Source organism: Saccopteryx bilineata, chromosome 2 (genome assembly GCF_036850765.1).
Source record: "Saccopteryx bilineata isolate mSacBil1 chromosome 2, mSacBil1_pri_phased_curated, whole genome shotgun sequence".
NCBI classification, from domain to species: Eukaryota; Metazoa; Chordata; class Mammalia; order Chiroptera; family Emballonuridae; genus Saccopteryx; species Saccopteryx bilineata.
Window position 1 is genome coordinate 248,873,868 of NC_089491.1, and position 24,855 is coordinate 248,898,722.

A 24,855-nucleotide genomic window follows, 5' to 3' on the forward strand; every position below is an offset into this window, starting at 1 on the left:
CAGGAAAACTTCAAACTGGTAAACAGTTAATAGTAAATTGAGTAATGGTTCTCCCTAGTCACTAAGACATTAGACATCAAATACATCAACCAATTTCCAAGCCTGCATTTTCTTTGCTTGGGAGCATCACAGGCACACAGACAGTAGAACCAGTATTAGCAGCACCATCTTTCTCTCGCAGCCTGGTGAGCCTGGGTTGGGGCAGAAAGGACTGGGCTTCAGAAAGTAGAATTTAAAGATTCATCAATGAATTAAGTAATTCTATGAACAATCTGTTTTTTAAAAAACTTAAGTCCTATACTTTAAAGGGGTACATTCACTGAACTTCTGGACAGAAAACCGGCTAAGTGTCCCCCTTCCCAAATGTTCCTGTCATTATCAAACAAGTTAAGCAAAGGTTTCCCCAAATCACCCTCTATACTGCTACTGTTGGGAACATGTAATCCAAGATGCTGCCCATACATGGTACACCATGACTGCTGACTTTTTTTTTAATGTTGTTTACTATATGGCTAAAAGATACTACTGCCAACAAAGACAATAAAGGCCGCCATGTCAGCTTTTTTTTTCCCCCAATTTCCTTTAGTTACAATAGCTTCAGTTTAGAAGCTCAGAGGCACGTGAGCCTTCTGATATCACAAAAATCCATCCTGTTCAGAACACACAAGTCTAATTAAGTCTTCCAAAACCAAACAAACAAAAAAGAGAGAAACCTGGATTTTGAAAGTTTAGGACAGAATTCACTCTTCTTCAAGGTTCACTTGCTTTGCTCTTTAAAGGAAAAACAAACTAGCAACTGAGCCATTGCTTTTTGGAACAGCAACGTGCAATGTCTCACCATGGCCTCAAGCTTTCTTTGATGACTATGACAGAATCAGTCACAAGTACAACAAACAGGGCAGTGATGAGAAGAAGGACCTTTCCTTGTCAACTTCTCTCCACTTGTGTGCTTCCACCAGTATTTCCAGTTTATGATCCAAAAGAACTCTGAAATTGGCTACTCTTTGACAATATAACTATGATACAAACGCCGAGGCAGCCACTGTGTGCATTCCAAACGTGTATGAGACCACCAATCTGCAGAAAGCTGGACATTGGCAATGCAGTGTAACTTGCCTATGAAACAGAATGCTTTCCCACTCAAAGGAGACTATGACAGGCAGAATTACGAAGCAGCAGAAAACAGGGCAATGGCAATCACTCATTTTCATCTGGGTTTTGAGGGTCAAAGATTTTGACGTGCGTAAAGGGAAAAAGACCTTTGCGCCCATTCACTTCACCTTCCCACTGGCCATTTATATTCATCCTTGTGACTTTCACAATGTCACCAACCTGTAAGGATGGAGAAAGAAGACAAGGTCAACATGTTCTCTACAAACTAAAGAAAAGAGTGTTAACATTAAATCACTCACAGTATCCTATCCAAAAAAAACTGTACTTTTTTATTTTTTAATTAAAAAAAAATTTTTTTTTTTTACAGAGACAGAGAGAGAAAGATAGACAGGGACAGACAGGAACGGAGAGATGAGAAGCATCAATCACCAGTCTTTCGTTGCGTATTGCGACACCCTAGTTGTTCATTGATTGCTTTCTCATATGTGCCCCGACCGCGGGCCTTCAGCAGACCGAGCAACCCCCCCCCCCCCCCCCCCCCCCCGCTGGAGCCAGCGACCTTGAGTCCAAGCTGGTGAGCTCTTGCTCAAACCAGATGAGCTCGCGCTCAAGCTGGCAACCTTGGGGTCTCGAACCTGGGTCCTCGGCATCCCAGTCTGATGCTCCATCCACTGTGCCACCGCCTGGTCAGGCAAAAAAAACCCAACAACTGTACTTTTTAAAAGGACTCCACTTGCCCTGGCCAGTTGGCTCAGTGGTAGAGCGTCGGCCTGGCGTGCAGAAGTCCCAGGTTCGATTCCCGGCAAGGGCACACAGGAGAAGCACCCATCTGCTTCTCCACCCCTCCCCCTCTCCTTCCTCTCTGTCTCTCTCTTCCCCTCCCGCAGCTGAGGCTCCATTGGAGCAAAGATGGCCCAGGCGCTGGGGATGGCTCCTTGGCCTCTGCCCCAGGTGCTAGAGTGGCTCTGGTTGCAACAAGTGACGCCCCGGAGGGGCAGAGCATTGCCCCCTGGTGGGCAGAGCGTCGCCCCCTGGTGGGTGTGCTGGGTGGATCCCAGTCGGGCACATGCGGGAGTCTGTCTGTCTGTCTCTCCCCGTTTCTAGCTTCAGAAAAATACAAAAAATAAAAATAAAAATAAATAAAATAAAAGGACTCCACTTACACAATCAGCCATTTTAAGAAAAGTACCAAGAGCCTGACCAGGAGGTGGCGCAGTGGATAGAGCGTCGGACTGGGATGTGGAAGGACCCAGGTTCGAGACCCCGAGGTCGCCAGCTTGAGTGCAGACTCATCTGGTTTGAGCAAAGCTCACCAGCTTGGACCCAAGGTCGCTAGCTCAAGCAAGGGGTTGCTCGGTCTGCTGAAGGCCCGCGGTCAAGGCACATATGAGAAAGCAATCAATGAACAACTAAGGTGTTGCAACACGCAATGAAAAACTAATGATTGATGCTTCTCATCTCTCTCCGTTCCTGTCTGTCTGTTCCTGTCTATCCCTCTCTCTGATTCACTCACTGTCTCTGTAAAAAATAAATAAATAAATAAATAAGAAAAGTACCAAGAAATAACTCCCTTACAGGGGGGCTGGAAACATCAGCTGTGTAGGTATTGACTATTTTTCTACATATGCCATTAGCTAACATGTTTTTAAATGTTTATTAATTTTAGAGAGAGAAAGGAAGGGAGGGAGGAAAAGAAAAATGGATAATAGACAGACACTGGTTTGTTGTTCACCATTTATGCATTCATTAGTGGATTCTAGTATGTTGCCTGACCAGGGATAGAACCCTCAACACTGACACCTCGGGATGCCGCTCTAACACTGAGCCAGGGTCCACATGCTGCTGGGAAGCAAACAACTTAATATTTTTGTCCTGATGTGACTTTATCAATATTAAAAGAATTCATGCTAGCCTGACCAGGCGGTGGCGCAGTGGATAGAGCATCGGACTGAGATGCAGAGGACCCAGGTTCAAGACCCCGAGGTTGCCAGCTTGAGCACAGGTTCCATCTGGTTTGAGCAAAGCTCACCAGCTTGGACTCAAGGTCACTGGATTGAGCAAGGGGTTACTCGGTCTGCTGTAGCCCCACAGTCAAGGCACATATGAGAAAGCAATCAATGAACAACTAAAGTGCCACAAGAAAAAATGAATGCTTCTCATCTCTCTCTCTTCCTGTCTGTCTGTCCCTATCTATCCCTCTCGCTGTCAAAAAAAAAGGGGGGGGGGTTATGCTATAAAGAGCTAAGGGAAAGGTCCAAACAGGATGAAAAAGTAAACAAGCCAGAGTATGCAGTGTAGGCCTGGGTTTCTAATACAATGGACACTGAGTCATGGGCTTGCCCATGTGGTCCCATTTTTGCAGATTTCTATCTGCAGAGTTCCTTCAGAAATGTTATCTTTCTTTGACCCACAACATACACCGAACTTCTGTAAAGTAGGCTGGGGTAGAAGATCTAGAGGCTGGAGCCCTCCCCAAGGTCCTGGGCTGGTCCACCATAAAGCAGGGATATAAAACCAGGCAGTACCCAGTGCTGACTACTTTTGTCCCTGTCTCCCTGCATAGTGCAAAGGCAGCAGGGCCAACCAACACAGGACCACTTAATCTCTCCACCCCCCAGACTTTTCTCCCCAAGACTCCCTCTGCCTTTAATGTCCTATCCTCTTCTTCTTCTTCTTTTTTTAAAGACAGGAATGAAGAGAAATAAGAAGCATTAAGTTGTAGTTACATCACTTTAGTTGTTCACTGATTGCTTCTCATATGTGCCTTATTGGGGTGGGGGGGCTCAAGCAGAGCCAGTGACCCCTTGCTCAAGCCAGAGACTTTAAACTTCAAGCCAGCAACCATGGGGTTTCGAACCTGGGAACTGAACATCCTAGTAAAAGCTCTATCCACTATGCAACCACCAGTCAAGCTCCTACCTTTTTCTTACCATATTTTCTTTCTTAAAAGATTTTATTTATTGAATTTAGAGAAGAGAACGAGGGAGAGGGAAGGAGGGAGAGGGAGAGTGAGAGGAAGAGGGAGAGGGAGAGAGAGGGAAAGAGAGCAAGAGGGAAGGAGAGAGGGTAGGAGAGGGAGAGGAAAGAGGGAGAAGGAGGGAGAGGAAATAAGAGAGAGAGGGAGAGGGAGAAAAGGAGGGTGAGAGGGAGAGGGAAAAGAGTGTGAAGTATCAGTTCACAGCTTCTCCTATATGCCTTGACTAGGCAAGCCTGGGGCTTGGAACTGGCAACTACAGCATTGCAGGCCAATGCCTCATCCACTGCACCACCACAGGTCAGGCAAGTCTTTTGTCTTTTCTTTTTTTTAAGTAATTTTATTTATTTATTTATTTATTCATTTTATAGAGAGAGGACAGAGAGAGAGAAGGGGGGTAGGAGCAGAAAGCATCAACTCCCATATGTGCCTTGACCAGGGAAGCCCAGGGTTTTGAACCGGCAACCTCAGCATTGCAAGTCAACGCTTTACCCACTGCGCCACCGCAGGCCAGGCTTTTTAAAGTAATTTTTATTGGTTTTTAGAGAGAGAGAGAGAGAGAGAGAGAGAGAGAATGGAGGGAAGGACAAAAAGCATCAACTCGTAGTATTTGCTTCTCATATGCTCCTTGAACAGGCAAAGGTTCTTAACTTCCACCCAGTAAACACAGACTGGCTGCTATGACTTTTCTACTTTCCCATATTTCATTACTTGTTTTTTGTTTTTTTTTTCATTACTTGTTTTTTATTATTTTGAAAATCTTAAAATATTTTTTGGCTCTGACCAGTTGGGTCAGTGGTAGAGCATCGGCCTAGGGTGTGGATGTCCTAGATTTGATTCCCGGTCAGGGTACATAGAAGTGCCCATCTGCTTCTCCACTCCTCACCCTCTCGCTTCTCTCTCTCTCTCTTCCCCTCCTGCAGCCATGGTTTGATTGAAGCAAGCTGGCCCTGGGCACTGAGGACAGCTCCATGGCCTCTACCTCGGGCACTAAGAAGAGCTCGGCTGCTGAGCAATGCCCCAGATGGGCAGAGCATTGCCCCCTAGTGGGCTTGCTGGGTGGATCCCAGTTGGGACACGTGTGGGAGTCTGTCTGTGCCTCCCCTCCTCGCACTGAATAAAAAATAAAAAAAATTTTAAATTTTAATTTATTGATTATAGTGATAGGAAAGGAGAGGGAGAGGGGCAGAGAGAGAGAGAGAGAGGGAGAGAAGGAGGGGGAAGGGAGAGAGAGTGAGAGGGGGAGATAGAGAGAGAGACAGATAGGAAAATTGATCTGTTCCTGTATGTGTCCTGACTGGGGATAGAACCAGCAACCTCTGCACTTCAGGTTGATGTTCTAACCCAGGGATAGTCAACCTTTTTATACCTACCACCCATTTTTGTATCTCTGTTAGTAGTAAAACTTTTTAACTGCCCACCGGTTCCACAGTAATGGTGACTTATAAAGTAGGGAAGTAACTTTACTTTATAAAATTTATAAAGCAGAGTTACAGCAAGTTAAAGCATATAATAATAATTACTTACCAAGTACTTTATGTCAGATTTTCGCTAAGTTTGGCAGAATAAATCTTTATAAAACAACTTACTATAGTTAAATCTTTTTATTTATACTTTGGTTGCTCCGCTACCACCCACCATGAAAGCTGGAATGCCCTCTAGTGGGCGGTAGGGACCAGTTTGACTACCACTGTTCTAACCAAACAAGCTATCTGGCCAGAGCCTTATTATTTGATTTTGCCATTCTACTTGTTCACTGGGATGTAGGGACCCATCCATACAGAACAATGTGTAATTCCCCAAACGTACCTAGAAATAAAGCTGAAGTCACTACATTTCCATGGAAAAAAGCACTATTACCAAATGGAACTTCTCATCTTGTGGAAATTGGCTTATTTTGAGTACTCACCAAAAAGACAATGGAAAAAAAAACTTTATCCCCCAAGGCTCCCTAGTTAGAACACAGTATAAATTCAGTTAAAAAATTTAAGTTTCCTGTCTGAATTCTGACACAAACTCCTTTTTATTTTTGAGGGGGGGAGAGAAGAAAAGAAGAGAATAAAAGAAGTAGAGAAGGAAGGAAGGAAGGAGGGAGGGAGGGAGGGAGGGAGGGAGGAAGAAAGAGATGAGAAGCATCAACTCGCAGTTGCAGCACTTTAGATGTTCACTGATTGCTTCTTATACATGCCTTGGTGGGGGTTAAGAGGCTCTTCAGCCAAACCAGTGACCCCCTGCTCAAGCCAGCAACCTTTGGGCTCAAGCCGGACACCTTGGGGTTTTGAACCTGGGACCTCAGTGTCCCAGGTCGTCACTCTATCCACTGCGCATCACTGGTCAGATGCAAACTCCTTTTTAGAAGAATCACCAATTCAACAATTGCACGATAGATTATAAACAGTTATTCTGGAAATTAAGAATTAGATTTTAAACATTAAGAAGTTTAAAGATGCCCTAGCCGGTTGGCTCAGTGGTAGAGCGTCAGCCTGGTGTGCGGAAGTCCCGGGTTCAATTCCCGGCCAGGGCACACAGGAGAGGCGTCCACCTGCTTCTCCACCCCTCCCCCTATCCTTCCTCTCTGTCTCTATCTTCCCTTCCCGCAGCCGAGGCTCCATTGGAGCAAAAGATGGCCGGGCGCTGGGGATGGCTCCTTGGCCTCTACCCCAGGCGCTAGAGTGGCTCTGGTCGCGACAGAGCGACGCCCCGGATGGGCAGAGCAGCACCCACTGGTGGGTGTGCCGGGTGGATCCCGGTCGGGCATATGTGGGAGTCTGTCTGACTGCCTCCCCATTTCCAGCTTCAGAAAAATACAAAAAAAAGAAAAAAAAAGAAGTTTAAAGACAAAATTAAAATGTACTTTTATATTTGGAGTTTTGTAGTCAAGTACTAAAAATGCATGAGAAAAGATTTAAGAAGCTTAACTGCACGCATTTATAAATTATAATTAATGTCATAGGCTCAGCTGAAACAGCTAAGTTGGTTGAACAATTAAAATTTGAAGGTTAGCAATTGAGAGTTCTATTTTTTAGGATTCTATTAAAAATTAAGTGTGGTCCTGGTGGGTAGTTCAGTTAGAATGTTGTCCTGAAACACCAAGGCTGCAGGTTCAATCTTTGTTCATGACACATACAGGAAGTGACCAATGAATGCACAACTAATTGGAACAACAAATCAATCTCTCTCTCTTCTGCTCCTTTCCACTCTCTCCCCCTCTCAATTCAATTATAATCATAATAAAAAAATTAAAAACAAAAAGGCAAGGCTACTGCAAAAATGAGCCAAGACTAAAGAGAAACAAGCAACAGCTGGCCCTCAAAGGTTATGTCAGCAGATGTCAGAATCAATTGCTTCTCCCTGTGACTAAAGTTTTCGTTTGCCCTACTTATTTGACGTCCTATAATAAACACTTTGGAATTTTGTTTTTTATCTATTCCTTTGCCATCTTCAACTAGATTCCAGATGCCCAGAGCACATTTTGCCAAAAATCTGAAATCTTACTCTGCCTTAGCTGATGTTTAAAATAAACATGAAAGAGAACAAAGTCGCCTGACCAAGCGGTGGTGCAGTGGATAGAGCATTGGACTGGGTTGCAGAGGACCCAGGTTCGAGACCCCGAGGTCATCAGATTGAGCGCGGATTCATCTGGTTTGAGCAAAAAGCTCACCGGCTTGGACCCAAGGTCACTGGCTCCAGCAAGGGGTTACTCGGTCTGCTGAAGGCCCGTGGTCAAGGCACATATGAGAAAGCAATCAATGAACAACTAAGGTGTTGCAACGCGCAATGAAAAACTAATAATTGATGCTTCTCGTCTCTCTTCGTTCCTGTCTTGTCTGTCCTTGTCTATCCCTCTCTCTCTCTCTGGAAAAAAAAAAGAAAAGAAAGAGAACAAAGTCTTACCTTCCTGAAAACCCACCCTGGGACAGCATTTCCCCATTTCCTGTGTGAGCTCATCTCTTTAGCCTGGGGGCTAGGAATGTGTTCTGACCTCCTGCTTATGCCCACGGATTCTTCCCAGACTCTCACAAACTGGCTCTGCCGACCTGCCCTAAGCCACCTTCTATCATCTATGTTATCCCGGCACAATCAGCCAACTCCCAAACACACACCTCTCCTACAGTCAGACCTTGCTCACCTCACTGCAGCTATTATTCCCACCATTTCACCAAGATACTCCCTGATGACTCAAGTTAACAGCCCAAATTTAGTTCTCTACCTCTGATGCCATATGGCACCTGAAGTGAAAGACCTTACCTGCCTTCACTGCCCATTCCCTCGCTCCTCTTGTGTGTTCTGTAAAATAACCCACCAGGTGGGCACCACCCACTAGAAAGCAAGGCTCTGAGGTCAGGGCGTCAGGTGCCTTGTCCTTCAGGTTTCCTGCAGATTATACCAAGGAGGCTCCATTTTGCACCTCCATGGTCAGCTCAACCCCAACACATACACCACCATAAATAGCACTCTCTGAAAGAGGGAGCTTGCATTGCTCATTTTGTACTACATGTCACAGAGACTACAGGTCTCTTATAAACTACTTTCTCAAGAAATCTGCAAAAGTAAGGAAAAGAGAGAAAACTATAGGCTGATGTCCCCACATACTAGGGATAGATGGCTGAGCAGAGGAGCAAAGTTCTGAGGACAGAAGCAACAGGTACAAGAATCTAAGAACAACAGAAGACAGACCTTAAAATTTTTTTTTTCTTTTTCTTCTTCTTTTTTTTTTGTTTGTTTTTTTGTATTTTTCTGAAGCTGGAAACGGGAAGAGACAATCAGACAGACTCCCGCATGCGCCCCACCGGGATCCACCCCGCACACCCACCAGGGGTGACGCTCTGCCCACCAGGGGGCGATGCTCTGCCCCTCCGGGGCGTCACTCTGTTGGGACCAGAGCCACTCTAGTGCCTGGGGCAGAGGCCGAGGAGCCATCCCCAGCGCCTGGGCCATTTTTGCTCCAATGGAGCCTTGGCTGTGGGAGGGGAAGAAAGAGACAGAGAGGAAGGAGAGGGGGAGGGGTGGAGAAGCAGATGGGCGCTTCTCCTGTGTGCCCTGGCTGGGAATCAAACCCGGGACTTCTGCACGCCAGGCCGACGCTCTACCACTGAGCCAACTGGCCAGGGCCTCTTTTTGTTCTTTTTTTAAGAGAGAGAGGTAGGGGGACAGACACCTTGCTCAAGCTAGTGACCATGGGCTTCAAGCCAGTGACCATAGGATCATATGATCCCACGCTCAAGCCGAAAACCTCAGGGTTTTGAACCTGGATCCTCAATGCCATAAGTATATAGCCTATATAAGGGTATATAGGTATAAAACCCGCCACTGTGAGAAGCAGTGTTCCTCTCTGCCTGTTAGCTCACCCACTATTGAAAGAACCTAATAAATGAGTATAGCCCAAAGTTTTCTGGCTCCTCAATTCCTCTACCGTCTGCCCGAATCCAATGTGAACCTGCCTGGCCTTGGCCATAGGCATGACAATAATTTACAAGAATTAGAATGGGAAATAGGGTGTTTGAAAGGCTGCATGGGCTCAACCAAGAACAAGTCAACACCAGACCACAGCCTCATTGTCCTTTTTTTTAATGAGACACGATCAGGAGAGGCTGCAGAGGATTTAGTACTCAGATCTGGACTGTACTTTTTTTATGAACTGCAGTTAACATGAACCTGGAAGGGATGGGGTGGGAATCAATATGCTAGAAGACACAGTCAGGATTTTAAAAAATTCAGAAGTGTATAGATGGTATAAGACCAAAAAACAAAACAACAAAACCCCTGGAGGAACAACTGGGCTAGGCAATTACAGGAAGGGGACTTGTGGTTTGTTTCTCTCTGGTAGAGAGAGAATGTAAGGAATTTCTTAACCACTAGCGTCAGCCAATATGAGAGGAACTACCACATGAGACTGTCCTAGAAGTTCCATAAGGTCAGAGACGTTTGTTTTGTCCACTGTACTCCAATTCCTGTAACAATGCCTGCCACATTATAAGCACTCAAATCTTTGCTGAAGGAATGAATGTTTTTGGAGGTTTCCAAGTTGAGACTGGAGGGCCAATGGATTTAGATGCTGTAGAAAGCTAAAATCACTAGGAAGAAGGTTAGACTAAGTGATCTAAGTACTCTTACAACTTGCCTTTTTTCTTGGTTTGTATCAATTCCATCCTGAATCACCTTAGTAAGACTTACCTGCAGCCTGAGAAATGGGTTATTCTTCCTCCACAGTATCTTTTCCACTGACTTTGATTCCCACAGACCCCTACCCTCATGTCACCAACTTTGTTTTTAACCTATACCACAGGGAAAATGGCTAAATGGCTCCATTTAGACACTTTGATACAAATTTTCATACTCGTGTGTATGTACACTTACAGTTAAGTACAATTTTGAAGATGCTAAGAAATTTCTTCCCTGCCTGACCGATGGTGGTGGCACAGAGGACAGAATATCGACCTGGGATGCTGAAGTCCCAGGTTTGAAACCCTGAGGTCTCCTGCTTGAGCACAGGTTCATCTGGATTGAATGCAGGCTCATCAGCTTGAGCACTGGGTCATCGGCTTGAGTGTGGGATCACAGACATGACCCCATTGTCACTGGCTTGAGCCAAAGGTCACTGGCTCGGCTGAAGCCCCCCCAGTCAAGGCACGTATGAGAAGCAATCAATTAATAACTAAGTTAATGCTTCTCACCTCTCTCCCCTTCCTGTCTCTCTCATAAAAAAAAAAATTCTGGCCTGACCAGGCGGTGGCGCAGTGGAAAGAGCGTCAGACTGGGATGCAGAGGACCCAGGTTCGGGACCCTGAGGTCGCCAGCTTGAGCATGGGCTCATCTGGTTTGAGCAAAAGCTCATCAGCTTGGACCCAAGGTTGCTGGCTCTAACAAGGGGCTACTCGGTCTGCTGAAGGCCCTCTGTCAAGGCACATATGAGAAAGCAATCAATGAACAACTAAGGTGTTGCAACACGCAATGAAAAACTAATGATTGATGCTTCTCATCTCTTTCTGTTCCTGTCTGTCTGTCCCTGTCTATCCCTCTCTCTGACTTACTCTCTGTCTCTGTAAAAAAAAAAAAAAAAAAAAATCAAATCTGGCCCTGGCTGGTTGGCTCAGTGGTAGAGCGTCGGCCTGGTGTGCAGGAGTCCCAGGTTCGATTCCTGTGCAGGGCACAAGGGAGAAGCACCCATCTGCTTCTCCACCCCTCCCCCTCTCCTTCCTCTCTGTCTCTCTCTTCCCCTCCTGCAGCCAAGGCTCCATTGGAGCAAAGTTGGCCCCGGGCACTGAGGATGGCTTTATGGCCTCTGCCTCAAGCCCTAGAATGGCTCTGGTTGCAACAGAACGACGCCTCAGATGGGCAGAGCATTGCCTCCTGGTGGGCATGCCGGGTGGATCCCAGTCAGGCTCATACGGGAGTCTGTCTGACTGCCTCCCCATTTCCAGCTTCGGGGAAAAAAAAAAAATCAGGAAAGGATATACTGTGATAAAAGTGTATAAGAATAAAATAATTATACAGAGAATCATTTGCTCTAATTTATTTTAAAAATAAATAAATAGCCCTGGCCGGTTGAGTCAGTGGTAGAGTGTCAACCCAGCATGTGGATGTCCCAGGTTTAATTTCCGATCAGGGTATCCAGAAGAAGTGACCATCTGTTTTCTCCAATCCTCCCCCTCTTGCTTCTCTTTTTGCATCTTTCCCTCTGCTGTAGCCATGACATGGAACAAGTTGGCCCCAGCCACCAAGGATGGTTCCATGGCCTTGCCTCAGGGGCTAAAATAGCTTAGTTACCAAGCAACAGAGCAATGGCCCAAGATGGGCAGAGCATTGCCTGGTAGCGGGCTTGCTAGGTGGATCCTGGTGGGGACACATGCGGAAGTCTGTCTCTCTGCCTCCCTGCTTCTCACTTAAGAAAAAATAAATATGTAAAAAGTAGATTGCCTGCAAACTTCAGAACCTCCTGTATTGTGAGAAATTGCCTATTTCATACCTCAATAAAGGCAACACAAGAAAATGGTTATTCTTCTTAGCTTAGCCCTTTGATGATATGGCAACAGCCCACTTCCTCTGCTTTGTCATTTGCTACTTTTGCCTAATACCCAGCATTCTCACCAACTCATAGCTAGTTGGTGGTGTTAGTCTTGTTTATGCAAGCACTTCCCTCTGCCAGAAATACCTTCCCATATCACCCACCTAACGTCTACTCATCCTTCATAATTCAGTTCAAGAGCCACCTCCTCCTGGAAGCCTTCCCAGACTAATACCCATCCATACTCCCACCTCCACTCTTCCCTCTTATTCTGTGTTGTCAGCACACTTACCACACTGCTCGTTTGTCTCTATTCTTTCACTAGGAAGTAAGCTCCTTGGTGGCAGGACCTACAAGGCACCTCACAGGTTGGCTGCATAAAAGGATGATTAATGAACAAACTAACATCAACTCTCAGAGCCAGGGTGCCTTTTAGGCTCAAAGAATTTAAACAACCTGTCCAAGATCACACCAGGAAAAGCCAAGACTTGACTAAGGGTCCATAATCTTTCCTAACCATCTTGCTTCTCCATTGTGCAACAGAATGCAACTTTGATTATAGTTATTTTATGACAATAGCACCCTTGCTCCAAACATTCTCTTCTGGTCAATGATCTACTTTTGGAAAGGGCTACATTGCTTCCCTCAATCTGAGAATGTTCTTGTAGGGTGTGACCTGCTTCCCAGGGGTTCTTGTAGCCTTATTATATCAAGGGCATGGGAAAGCTGTTTACAAAGAGAATGTATAACCCCTGGCCAGTTGGTTTAGTGGTAGACTGTAGGCTTGGGATGTGGATGTCCCAGGTTTGATTCCTGGTCAGGGTACAAAGGAGAACTGACCATCTGCTTCTCCACCCTTCCCCCTCTTGCTTCTCTCCCTCCCTCTCTCTCTCTCTCTCTCTCTTCCTGTCCTGCAGCCATGGCTAGATTGGAGTGAGTTGGCCCTGGGCGCTGAGGATGGCTCCATGCTCCATGGCCTCTACCTCAGGTGCTAAGAAGAGCTCAGCTGCTGAGCAATGGAGCAATGCCCCAGATGGGCAGACCATTGCCCCCTAGTGGGTTTGCCAGGTGGATCCTGGTGGGGACACATGCGGGAGTCTGTCTCTCTGTCTCCCTGCTTCTCACTTAAGAAAAAAATAAATATATAAAAAAGTAGATTGCCTGCAAACTTCATCTGGATTGAATGCAGGCTCTACCTCCCACTTCTCACTGAAAAAAACAACAACAAAACAAACAAAAAAAACCCCACAAAACAAATAAACAAACAAAAAAGAGTAGGTATACCCACTGCAATCCACCTTACACAGGTAGCAACTATTCCCTTTCAAATCAAATCCCAAGCATCAACTCGATTCTTGAAAAGAGGTGAACAAGGTGAGGAAAATGGCTAAACACAGATCTATTTTAAGTCTCTCTTTACTTGGCATTGGCCAGATACTGAGTTGGTTATAGAGCGTTGTCCCTATACACAAAGGCTGTGGGTTCACTTCCTGGTCAGGGCACACACAGGAACAGACTGTTGTTTCTGTCTCTCTCTCCCCCTTCCTCTCTCTAAAAAAAAATCAATAATTAAAAAAATTAATATGTAAATAAAAACCTGTCTTTACTTGCAAGAATGGAATATTCTTTTGAAAATCAAGTTTTACGAAAAAAATTTGTGAAATAATTTAAGAAATACAGTTCACCTAAGCCATCACTGTTCTTTGTAATACTACCAAGGGGAATACGAAACTTCAATTACTGGTACATTTTGTCCTATTTGTCCCACCTTTCTCATTTTAGTTTTAATACTTTATCTGGTAACCTAATTGCAACAGTCCCAAGAGAGCTGTTTTTAACAAGATTAGATAGGCACCACTAAGTTTTAGAAAATAACACAATTCATAGAAATATTCATTTATGCCATACTTGAAAGTCTCATTTAAACATACAGAATGAACCTGACCAGGTGGTGGTGCAGTGGATAGAGTGCCAGACTGGGATGCAGAAAACCCAGGTTCGAGACCCCCAGGTTGCCAGCTTGAGTGCGGGCTCATCTGGTTTGAGCAGAGCTCACCAGCTTGGGCCCAAGGTCTCTGGCTCGAGCAAGGGGTTACTCGGTCTGCTGAAGGCCCGTGGTCAAAGGCACATATGAGAAAGCAATCAATGAACAACTAAGGTGTCACAACGAAAAACTGATGATTGATGCTTCTCAGCTCTCCGTTCCTATCAGTCTGTCCCTATCTATCCCTCTCTCTAACTCTGTCTCTGGAAAAAAAAGAAGAAAGAAAAAAAAAACCCCATACAGAATGACCCTGGCCAGGTAGCTCAACTAGTTAAGAGCATTGTCCTGATATGCCAAGGTTATGGGTTTGATTGCTGGTCAAGGTGCCTACAACAATCCACCAATGAGTGTACAACTAAGTGGAACAACAAATCAATGTTTCTCTCTCTCTAAAAACAATCAAATAAAATTTAAGCATACAGAATGAAAAATACCATTAAGTAGAATTTGGCAAAGGTACATTTTTATTTTTCTTTTTTTCTTTTCATTTTTCTGAAGCTGGAAACGGGAAGGCTGTCAGACAGACTCCCGCATGGGCCCTACCGGGATCCACCCGACATGCCCACCAGGGGGCGATGCTCTGCCCATCTGGGGCATCACTCTGTTGCATCCAGAGCCACTCTAGTGCCTGAGGCAGAGGCCACAGAGCCATCTTCAGCGCCCAGGCCATCCTTGCTCCAATGGAGCCTTGGCTGCGGGAGAGGAAGAGAGAGACAGAGAGGAATGAGATGGGGAGGGGTGGAGAAGCAAATAGGCGCCTCTCCTGTGTGCCCTGGCTGGGAATCGAACCCGGGACTCCTGCACGCCAGGCCAACGCTCTACCGCTGAGCCAACCGGCCAGGGGATATTTTTCTTGAGTACCACTTATACTCTCTCTGTAAAGCACCAAAGCAATACTCTGACAAGACTTACAAGGCTGGATTAGTGTCATGAGGAGGTTCAGTCTGGAGACCTCTCGCTGGGGACCAAGAGACTAGGAGAGCTACATAATGGACATGTACACTGCTCACAAAAATTATAGCCTGACCAGGCGGTGGCGCAGTGGATAGAGCATCGGTCTGGGATGCGGAGGACCCAGGTTCGAGACCCCGAGGTCGCCAGCTTGAGCGCGGGCTCATCTGGCTTAAGCAAAAAGCTCACCAGCTTAGATCCAAGGTTGCTGGCTCGAGCAAGGGGTTACTCGGTCCGCTGAAGGCCTGTGGTCAAGGCACATATGAGAAAGCAATCAATGAACAACTAAGGTGTCACAATGAAAAACTGATGATTGATGCTTCTCATCTCTTTCCGTTCCTGCCTGTCTGTCCCTATCTCTCACTCTGTCTCTGTATTAAAAAACAAAACAAAAAACTTTGTATTTCCACAAGCTACAATAATATGCTACAGTTTGCAAAAAATATTTATTTTAATTGACTTTAGAGAGAGGAAGGGAGAGAGAGGGAAAGAGACAGAAACAAATCTGTTCCCTTATGTGCCTTGACTGAGGATTGAACTAGCACCTCTGCACTTCAGGACAAAGCTCTAATCAACTGAGTTATCCAGGCAGGGTGGCAAGACATTTTAAAAAGGCCGTCCTTGTTTAGTCAGAACATGATTTGGCAATTAAAATGTTCAAGTTCTATTTTATGTTATTATAACTTATAAAATCTCTCATAGGATCTGAGACATTCAAAAATTATTCCTCTGCCTGGCTGAAGAGATTCTAAGACATTTATTTATATCTCTCCTCAGCTCAACTGACCACAATATTAAAAATATGAAAATATACAAGTGGTTATATGTCTGTCTATTGATGTCATTTCTAGGTCATGGGTCTTTCTTAACCATCACCTTTCCATACTGGAAAGAAAGCCAACTACTGTGAAACTAAATCTTTGAGGCTTTGGGAGCAGAAAAGAGAGCAAGAAGGTTGAGAACTTGGAAGAAACAAGGAATAGGAAAGGACAAAAGAATCATGTGGAAAACTAACAATGGATCTTCCAAAATTACCCAGTTCTCTTATTTCCATGAATATAATTTTGCAGAAACAAAGTTAAAAACCAAATGTCAGATAATCCCAAAAAACAGGCTTACTAGATTTTACCTCTAATGCCAAGGCAGTCTTGTCATAAGCACAGGGTACTCTTTTCTGGATTGCTTTTGCAAAGACAGGTCCATTCTGTGTGGATGGCAAAGGGTTGATTGCTGCCCCAGGAGTACTGGAAACTGCAGGTAGAGGAGTTGTGGTCTGAGGTTGAGCATATGCATGAGCAGGTTCTGGGATCCCATAACTGTTGGAATTCCTATTTCCATGTTTTCCGTGTGGTGAGGATCTCACAAGCTTTTCAACATAAGGAACAGGAATCATCCCAGCCCGGCCGTCCTTGTTCCGGGCACTCCACCACTGTTCTTCAGGCTTCTCTATTATCACCAGGATCTCACCCTTTTTAAAAGGCAGATCTTCAGCATCATTCCCAGGAAAATCATAAAGAGTCCGTACATACTCCAGATTTTCTTCTGCAGTAGGCAGGTTTGGTGCTGATACAGATCCCATTGGTGGGCTTGGATACCTTAAAAGAGAAAGAAAATTACTTTAAAAGAAAAATCTTACTCTATTATCAGTGTTTGTCAAACTTTTAAATAATAAAATATTTCCCTCTCTATATTCTCAGGAGTTAAGAAGGTTCTGTCACATTACTATTATTTGTATTGCAACAGAAGTTATTAACCTGAACATGCATTTAAAAATCACATGGCAAGCCCAACCAGTGGTGGAGCAGTGAATATAGTGCCAACCTGAGATGCTGAGGTCCCCGATTCAAAACCCCAACGTCACTGGCTTGAATGCACATTCACCAGCTTGAGTACAGGGTCACTGGCTTGAGCGTGAGATAATACACATGATCCCAGGGTTGCTGGCTTGAACTAAACCCCCGACACCGGCCAAGGCATGTATAAGAAGCAATCAATCAACAATTAAAATGCCGCAACTACAAGTTGATGCTTCTCATCTTTCTCCCTTCCTGTCTCTCTCGCTAAAAAAATAAAATTAGGCCCTGGCCGGTTGGCTCAGTGGTAGAGCGTCGGCCTGGCGTGCGGAAGTCCTGGGTTCGATTCCCGGCCAGGGCACACAGGAGAGGTGCCCATCTGCTTCTCCACCCCTCCCCCTCTCCTTCCTCTCTGTCTCTCTCTTCCCCTCCCGCAGCCGAGGCTCCATTGGAGCAAAAGACGGCCCGGGCGCTGAGGATGGCTCTGTGGCCTCTGCCTCAGGCGCTAGAGTGGCTCTGATTGCAACAGAGCGACGCCCTGGATGGGCAGAGCATCGCCCCCTGGTGGGCATGCTGGGTGGATCCTGGTTGGGCGCATGCGGGAGTCTGTCTGCCTGCCTCCCCATTTCCAGCTTCAGAAAAATACAAAAAAAAAAAATTTTTTTTAAATCACATGCTAAGTGCATACACACACATACACACCTCATACCTCTGCTTTACAGGAACCTTTTTGTTTATACAAAGAGATACCTGGTCTGAATTTATTTTTAAAATCTCCAGTAAGTTGAGTGAGCTGTCTTCCTTAGGACTCTGTCACAACCACCACATACTCTTTCTCATGGTCCTAATCTATTGCATACATTCGGCACACTTCCCTGGACACCCACAAGATGATAAAGGCTTCTGTCTCTGTGTCCCTCAAAATATAAAAACCAGAAAAGGGTTTATATATTTTACAAATTAGAAAAAAAAAATTGCATCTTGTAGAGGAATCATCATCTGAGTATCAAAATAAAAGCATGTGAAAGTTTTAGTGCATGGTTTTATAAATATTTTATTAGAACATAAGTCAAGTTCATTCATTTACGCATTATCCATGACAGCTTTGGCTCTATAAGCACATAGTTGAGTAGTTGGGACAGAGGCTATGTGGCCCACAAAGCTTAAAATATTTACTCTCTGACCCTTTAGTGAAAGTTTGCAGATTCCTGATCTACATTACTGGGTTAGAGAAGGCAGAGTACCTTTCAACTTTCAACACTTCCTTGGTGAGGGTGCATATGTATGTAAATTTGGTAAAGACGGAAACCAGTGTATCATTTATTTTCTTCTTTAAAAAAACTTTTTTTTTTAAATTGATTTTAGTGAGAGGATGGGAGAGGGCAGGAGAGAGACAGTAACATTTGTTCCTATAAGTGTTGTGACCAGGAACTGAACTGGCAACCTCTGAGCTTCTGGATGACGCTCTACCCCACCAAGCTCTCTGCCCCAGAGCAGCTTATACTTTCTCTACTACTATATTGCCATACTGACCTTGGGACTAATTTTCTGATTCAATACATGTGCAGGTATCCTTAAATTTGACATGAAATCAACCTCCCAGTCATATTCCTGACATGGAAGTCTTCTAACCCATATTCTCAAACTCCTTTATTCATCAAATATCCTGCAAATTACACATCAGTTCCACTATAGATGAAACCATGATGATGCCATATCAGATATACTTGCCCTTTAGGCCCTACTGCTCAAAGAAACCTGAAACTTAAAATCCAAACAATTCACCATTTCTCAGTCATTTGAGTTTGTTTCTTGGAGCAAGACTGTAAATCAACTCCTCTTTCAAGTTTACACATGAACCTGACCAGGCAGTGGGTGCAGTGGATAGAGCATTGGCCTGGGATGCTGAAGACACAGGTTCAAAACCCTGAGGTGGCTAGCTTGGGTATGGGATCATAGACATGACCCCGATAGTTGCTGGTTTGAGCAAGGGGTCACTGGTTCAGCTGGAGCTTCCCATCAAAGGCCCATATGAGCCTGGTCTGTGGTGGTGCAGTGGATAAAGCATCGACCTGGAATGCTGAGGTCGGCAGTTCGAAACCCCACACTTGTCTGGTCAAGGCACATATGGGAGTTGATGCTTCCTGCTCTCTCCCTTCTTTCCCTCTCTCTCTCTCTATCCTCTCTAAAATGAATAATATTAATTAAAAAAAGGCCCATATGAGAAAGCAATCAATGAACAATTCAAGTACCACAACAAGTTGATGCTTCTTGTCTCTCTCTTCCTGTCTGCCTGTCCCTGTCTATCCCCCGCTGCCTTCTAAATAGAATGAGTGAATGAATAAATGAATGAATAAAGAGGGGACATGAATATTGAAAATCTTTCTGATTATATACATGGATACATACACTCTTATATATATGAGGTATTTCACAATAAAAAGTTGAAAAACAAAGCAAAGTAGATGGCCTGGCTTGTGGTGGTGCAGTGGCTTGAGCCTCTACCTGAGAGGCTGAGGTCACTGGTTCAAAGCTCTGGGCTTGCCCAGTCAAGGCACATATGACAAGCAACCAAAGTGAAGTAACTATGAGTTGATGCTTCTTGCTCCTCACTCCTCAGTAAAATCAGTAAAATCTTAAAAAAAAAAAAAAAAAAAAAAAAAAGATGGTAAAAGAACCAATTCTAGCCTGACCAGAGGTGGCACGGTGGATAGAGCATCAACCTGGGTTGTTGAGGTTCCAGGTTTGAAACTCTGAGGTTGCCAGCTTGAGCATGGGCTCATCCAGCTTGAGTGCAAGGTTGCTGCTCATTGACAAGATTCTAAGGTCACTGGCTTGAGCAAGGGGATCACTGGCTCAACCCTTCTCAGTCAAGGTCCATATGAGAAGCAATCAATGGACAACTAAAGTCTGTTTGTCTCTCACTGAAAAAAATTAAAATAAATCAGTTCCAAGAAGATTGGCAGCCTGACTTGTGGTGGCGCAGTGGATAAAGCGTCGACCTGGAACGCTGAGGTCGCTGGTTGGAAACCCTGGGCTTGCCCAGTCAAGGCACAAATGGGAGTTGATGCTTCCTGCTCCTCCCCCTCCTCTCTCCCCCCCTTCTCTAAAATGAATAAATAAAATCTAAAAAAAAAAAAAAAAAAAAAAAGAAGAAGAAGAAGAAGAAGGTTGACTAAGTACCTTGCTAGTCAAATTGCTTTAGATAAGTTACCTCTTCTTTGCCATGCAGTGGCAATAAATACTGTGGACCTCTCCTTTCCATCCCTGGACATTCACGCCATTACTACTGGTTCTGCTTCTATGATTCTTCACCTCCTTCCACAGCTTCTCTTCCTCTGCTCATTCTGGAGATTCCATCTAAGCTTAGACTCCCAAATCTATATATTTAGCCATCAACTCTTTTCTCAATAAAACAGCCATCAGATTACTAACATCACCTGGCTTCCCTGTTGGCTTCCCTGTAGAACACAATCGTCCTCTCACCCTGACCCTTTCTCTTCTATCCTCTCAATTAGAAACACCACTCAGACCTGGCCAGGTAGCACAGTTGGTTAGAGCATCATCCCAAATGCCACGGTTGTGGATGCTATCCCTGATCAGGACACATAAAGAAACCAATGATTCTCCCCCACTTCTTCCCTCTAAAATTAATCAATAAATGCACAAAAGTTAAAGATTAGGATCCTTTCTTCTACTTTTTAAATGTATTTATTAATTTTAGAGAGAGGGAGACAAAAACAATGATTTGTTCCTGTATGTACCCTGATTGGGGAATCAAACTCTCATCTCAACCTTCACCTATTGGGATGATGCTCTAACCAACTACAGCTATCCGGCCAGGGCAACTAGCAACCTTTCATGTTGACAGATCTGTGGAAGACAGGCTTACATATTTTGGTTCTGCTTTATTCTTCCTTCCTAGCTTGCTGCCCATTACTCATACAGTATTAATTACAACTCTGTGACTTTCCCAGCAGGCACTGCCACCACCTCTTCTACCTCATATACTTGTTCTCATTATTCAAGAATCAGTCTGAAAAAACACCTCCTCTTTCAAGTCTTCCCTGACCCCCTTAGTTGATCGTACTTGCTTTCCCCATAGTGTGTGTGTGTGTGTGTGTGTGTGTGTGTGTGTATATATATATTTTTTTTTTTTTTCCCCCCCCTGAAGCTGGAAACGGGGAGGCAGTCAGACAGACTCCCGCATGCGTCCGACCGGGATCCACCTGGCACGCCCACCAGGGAGCAATGCTCTGCCCATCCGGGGCGTCACTCTGTCGCGACCAGAGCCACTCTAGCGCCTGGGGCAGAGGCCAAGGAGCCATCCCCAGCGCCCGGGCCATCTTTTGCTCCAATGGAGCCTCGGCTGTGGGAGGGGAAGAGAGAGACAGAGAGGAAGGAGAGGGGGAGGGGTGGAAAAGCAGATGTGCCCTGGCTGGGAATCGAACCCGGGACTTCCGCACGCCAGGCCGACGCTCTACCACTGAGCAAACCGGCCAGGGTCCCCATAGTATATTTTAATTTGTTCAAAAGAGTTTCTCAAAGGCTAGAATCATGGTTTATCCCCATTATATACCTTGAATCAAGTATTGGGCTTTGGTATAGAGTAGGTCTATATATATAGATAAATACAGAAATTCCTGCTAATAGAAGTAAAATGACAAAGACAGGGAAGCATTTCCCATTCTAGTTTCTTTCCCTTTCTTTTCCTTCTAAAACACAAAAGCTTCACCATTCCAATTCCCGAAACTTGGTTTAATTTTGTTATACAGACAAGGAAATCTTGGTTTGCTTTCCAAGCCTCTTCATCCTACCACTGCTCCAGTCACAGTCTTAGCCATCATTCCAGACTAGCTGCCACATGCCCTAGGGCCCCACCTTACTTACTAGGATTTTAGCTCAGACTCCAGGGTCATCTGAACTCCCACTAATAAACACTGTCTCCTTTTAGTTATCAGAAAAAACTAAAATATTTCAGCCTGAAAGAACCTTAAAAATAACCTAATCCAACTATTCAGATCAAAGGAAAATTCTTTCTTAGGTAAAAAAAATTCCCTGCATTTGAGTCTCAAACAAGCAGTATGTCACAAATCAAATGACTACCAGTGTTTTATATACCACTAGAACATAACTCTTAACTGGGCAAGCTTACTCTCCAAACATAATAACAATGTTCTTATATTTCACATCTGAATTGAATTTAGATGATTTAAACTACTGGTGAGAAGAAACTCAAAGATATATTCACAGTGCTAAATTCTATGCTAATCAAAATTACTGATAATCCTTCTTTCCAACTATTAAGTGCAGATTTAAGTTCCATTAAATATACTGCTCACAAAAATACAAAAATTAGGGGACATTTCAAAATGAATATGAAGTGATAAAATACTCCCTAATTTTTGTGAGCAGTATATTTTAGAACAGAGACAGTGGGAGGAGGTGTGACTCTGCTGCCTATAGTATTCTCTAGTCCATGCAGAGTTTCCTTCCTTTCTGTTTCACAGCTGTGAGGGTCCTCTTCTGGATGCTCAGGTTAGGCTGAGCATTCTTTTCCACTTCTCCCACAGCTACTTTAACCATGTCAGATAGCATGGAAAGTCTTTAAAAAAATCTTGGTAACCAGTAAGCTCCCTCAAGACCATGACAGGGACTGTTGATGTAATGTTAGTTCCGTATTCCCAGGTACATACAATGTGCAATGTCTTTTGAATAAAAAAAATTTTTTTCTCTAAGGGTCAATTTGCCTTAATTTTTAAATATTTATTCCTCATGATTTTCTCCTAGCCTTTTATACTTAAGCTAGAACTAGAAAACCAAGTTACACAAAACACACTTTCAAGTTTCTAAACCATGGGAAAATGTAGCTCATATCTAAACAATCCACTCACAAACCTTCTGAAACAATCTGTTGTTAAACTGGAAATAGCCTCTATCAATAAAAAACACTAGTGCTTACCTATGTTAAAAATGTTTATACGGGCCCTGGCCGGTTGGCTCAGCGGTAGAGCGTCGGCCTGGCGTGCGGGGGGACCCGGGTTCGATTCCCGGTCAGGGCACATAGGAGAAGCACCCATTTGCTTCTCCACCCCTCCCTCCGCAGCCAAGGCTCCATTGGAGCAAGGATGGCCCGGGCGCTGGGGATGGCTCCTTGGCCTCTGCCCCAGGCACTAGAGTGGCTCTGGTTGCGGCAGGGTGACGCCCCGGAGGGGCAGAGCATCGCCCCTGGTGGGCGTGCCAGGTGGATCCCCGTCGGGCACATGCGGGAGTCTGTCTGACTGTCTCTCCCCGTTTCCAGCTTCAGAATAAATACAAAAAAAAAAAAAAAAAAAAAAAAAGGAAAAGAAAACAAAAACAAAAAAAAATGTTTATACGCAAATAAAACGGAGGTGAAAACCACCACAGGATGTTTATCAAATGATTTGTAACATAAAAATTACACCCATGTACAGAAAGAGAATCCTTTATGGTCATTCAAAACATCAACAAAAGCCCTGGCCGGTTGGCTCCCCGGGTTCGATTCCCGGCCAGGGCACACAGGAGAAGCGCCCATTTGCTTCTCCACCCCTCCACCTCCACCGCGCTTTCCTCGCTCTCTCTTCCCCTCCCGCAGCCAAGGCTCCATTGGAGCAAAAGATGGCCTGGGCGCTGGGGATGGCTCTGTGGCCTCTGCCTCAGGCTCTAGAGTGGCTCTGGTCGCAACATGGCGACGCCCAGGATGGGCAGAGCATCGCCCCTGGTGGGCGTGCCGGGTGGATCCCGGTCGGGCGTATGCGGGAGTCTGTCTGACTGTCTCTCCCTGTTTCCAGCTTCAGAAAAAAAAAAACAAAAAACAAAAAAACCATCAACAAAAGCTGGTAATTCTCCCTCTCAGGAGCACGCCCACGTCTTTCTCCCCTCTCAGACATGTATCTACTAAACTCCAAGGGTCCCCAGAGATTTCCAAACAGGGCAGCAGCAACCTCATATGGTGCTAACTCCCTGAATCTTTCTCCAAGATCCCTTTTCTCTGACTTTCCAATGAGCCAAAGCAGCCCCGCCTAGGCTCTCTCCTGTTCCTTATTCTCTCCTAAGCCCTTCCTTGTTTCACTGTCCCCAGCTTTAATAAACATCCTCTCAATAAATAAATAGCTCTGGCCGGTTGGCTCAGTGGTAGAGCGTTGGCCTGGCGTGCAGGAGTCCCAGGTTCGATTCCCGGCCAGGGCACACAGGAGAGGCGCCCATCTGCTTCTCCACCCCTCCCCCTCTCCTTCCTCTCTGTCTCTCTCTTCCCCTCCCGCAGCCAAAGCTCCATTGGAGCAAAGTTGGCCCGGGCGCTGAGGATGGCTCCATGGCCTCTGCCTCAGGCGCTAGAATGGCTCTGGTTGCAACAGAACAATGCCCTGGATGGGCAGAGCATCACCCCCTGGTGGGCATGCCGGGTGGATCCCAGTCGGGCACATGCGGGAGTCTGTCTGACTGCCTCCCCGTTTCCAACTTCAGAAAAATACAAAAAATAAAATAAAAAATTAAAAAATAAATAAAAATGAACAGGCAATCTGACAGGATACTTTCTGGGGATTAAGTTTATCACAAATACAAAAACAATTACAATAATAAGATAAACCCAGAGGGGAAAATTACAAATATACCAAGTCATCTTTGTTTCTTTCTTTCTCTTCCTCTACCATACCCCCTATCTCCCATCAGCATCAATCTTATCACCAAAATAGGCATTTCCACCAAGCCACAGCTGTCTATATTGGACTTATGATATGTCACCAGTCACCATCATTTTGCACCTGGATTATAGTAACAGCACCAAGTTCAAACTCCTTCCATGATACGCACTACCTTTAAGCACAATTCAATTTCCTTATCTTGACTATTGTATCTCCAAACTCTTCCTATATGACCTCTTCCTTTAAGAACCACACACCTACCCTGGCTGGTTGGCTCAGTGGTAGAGTGTTAGCCTGGCGTGCAGGAGTCC

The 24,855-nt window shown here is 44.9% G+C and overlaps 1 protein-coding gene across 2 annotated transcripts in view; it reads right to left on the reverse strand.

Moving 5' to 3' along the window:
* Nucleotides 1–572: 572 nt before the first annotated feature.
* The window catches only part of CRKL (CRK like proto-oncogene, adaptor protein), a 32,102-nt gene continuing 7,819 nt past the window's right edge, over nucleotides 573–24,855 (reverse strand). Inside the window, exons 2-3 of one of the 2 annotated variants that reach the window (XM_066259939.1) lie at nucleotides 16,217–16,682; nucleotides 573–1,332 (exon numbers count right to left, since the gene is read on the reverse strand). In XM_066259939.1, coding sequence (XP_066116036.1) covers nucleotides 1,198–1,332; nucleotides 16,217–16,682 — 601 coding nt within the window. In that variant the 3' untranslated portion in view covers nucleotides 573–1,197. Of the gene's footprint in view, nucleotides 1,333–14,677; nucleotides 14,829–16,216; nucleotides 16,683–24,855 lie in introns of those variants that run through there. The other variant, XM_066259940.1, reaches the window with a different exon arrangement.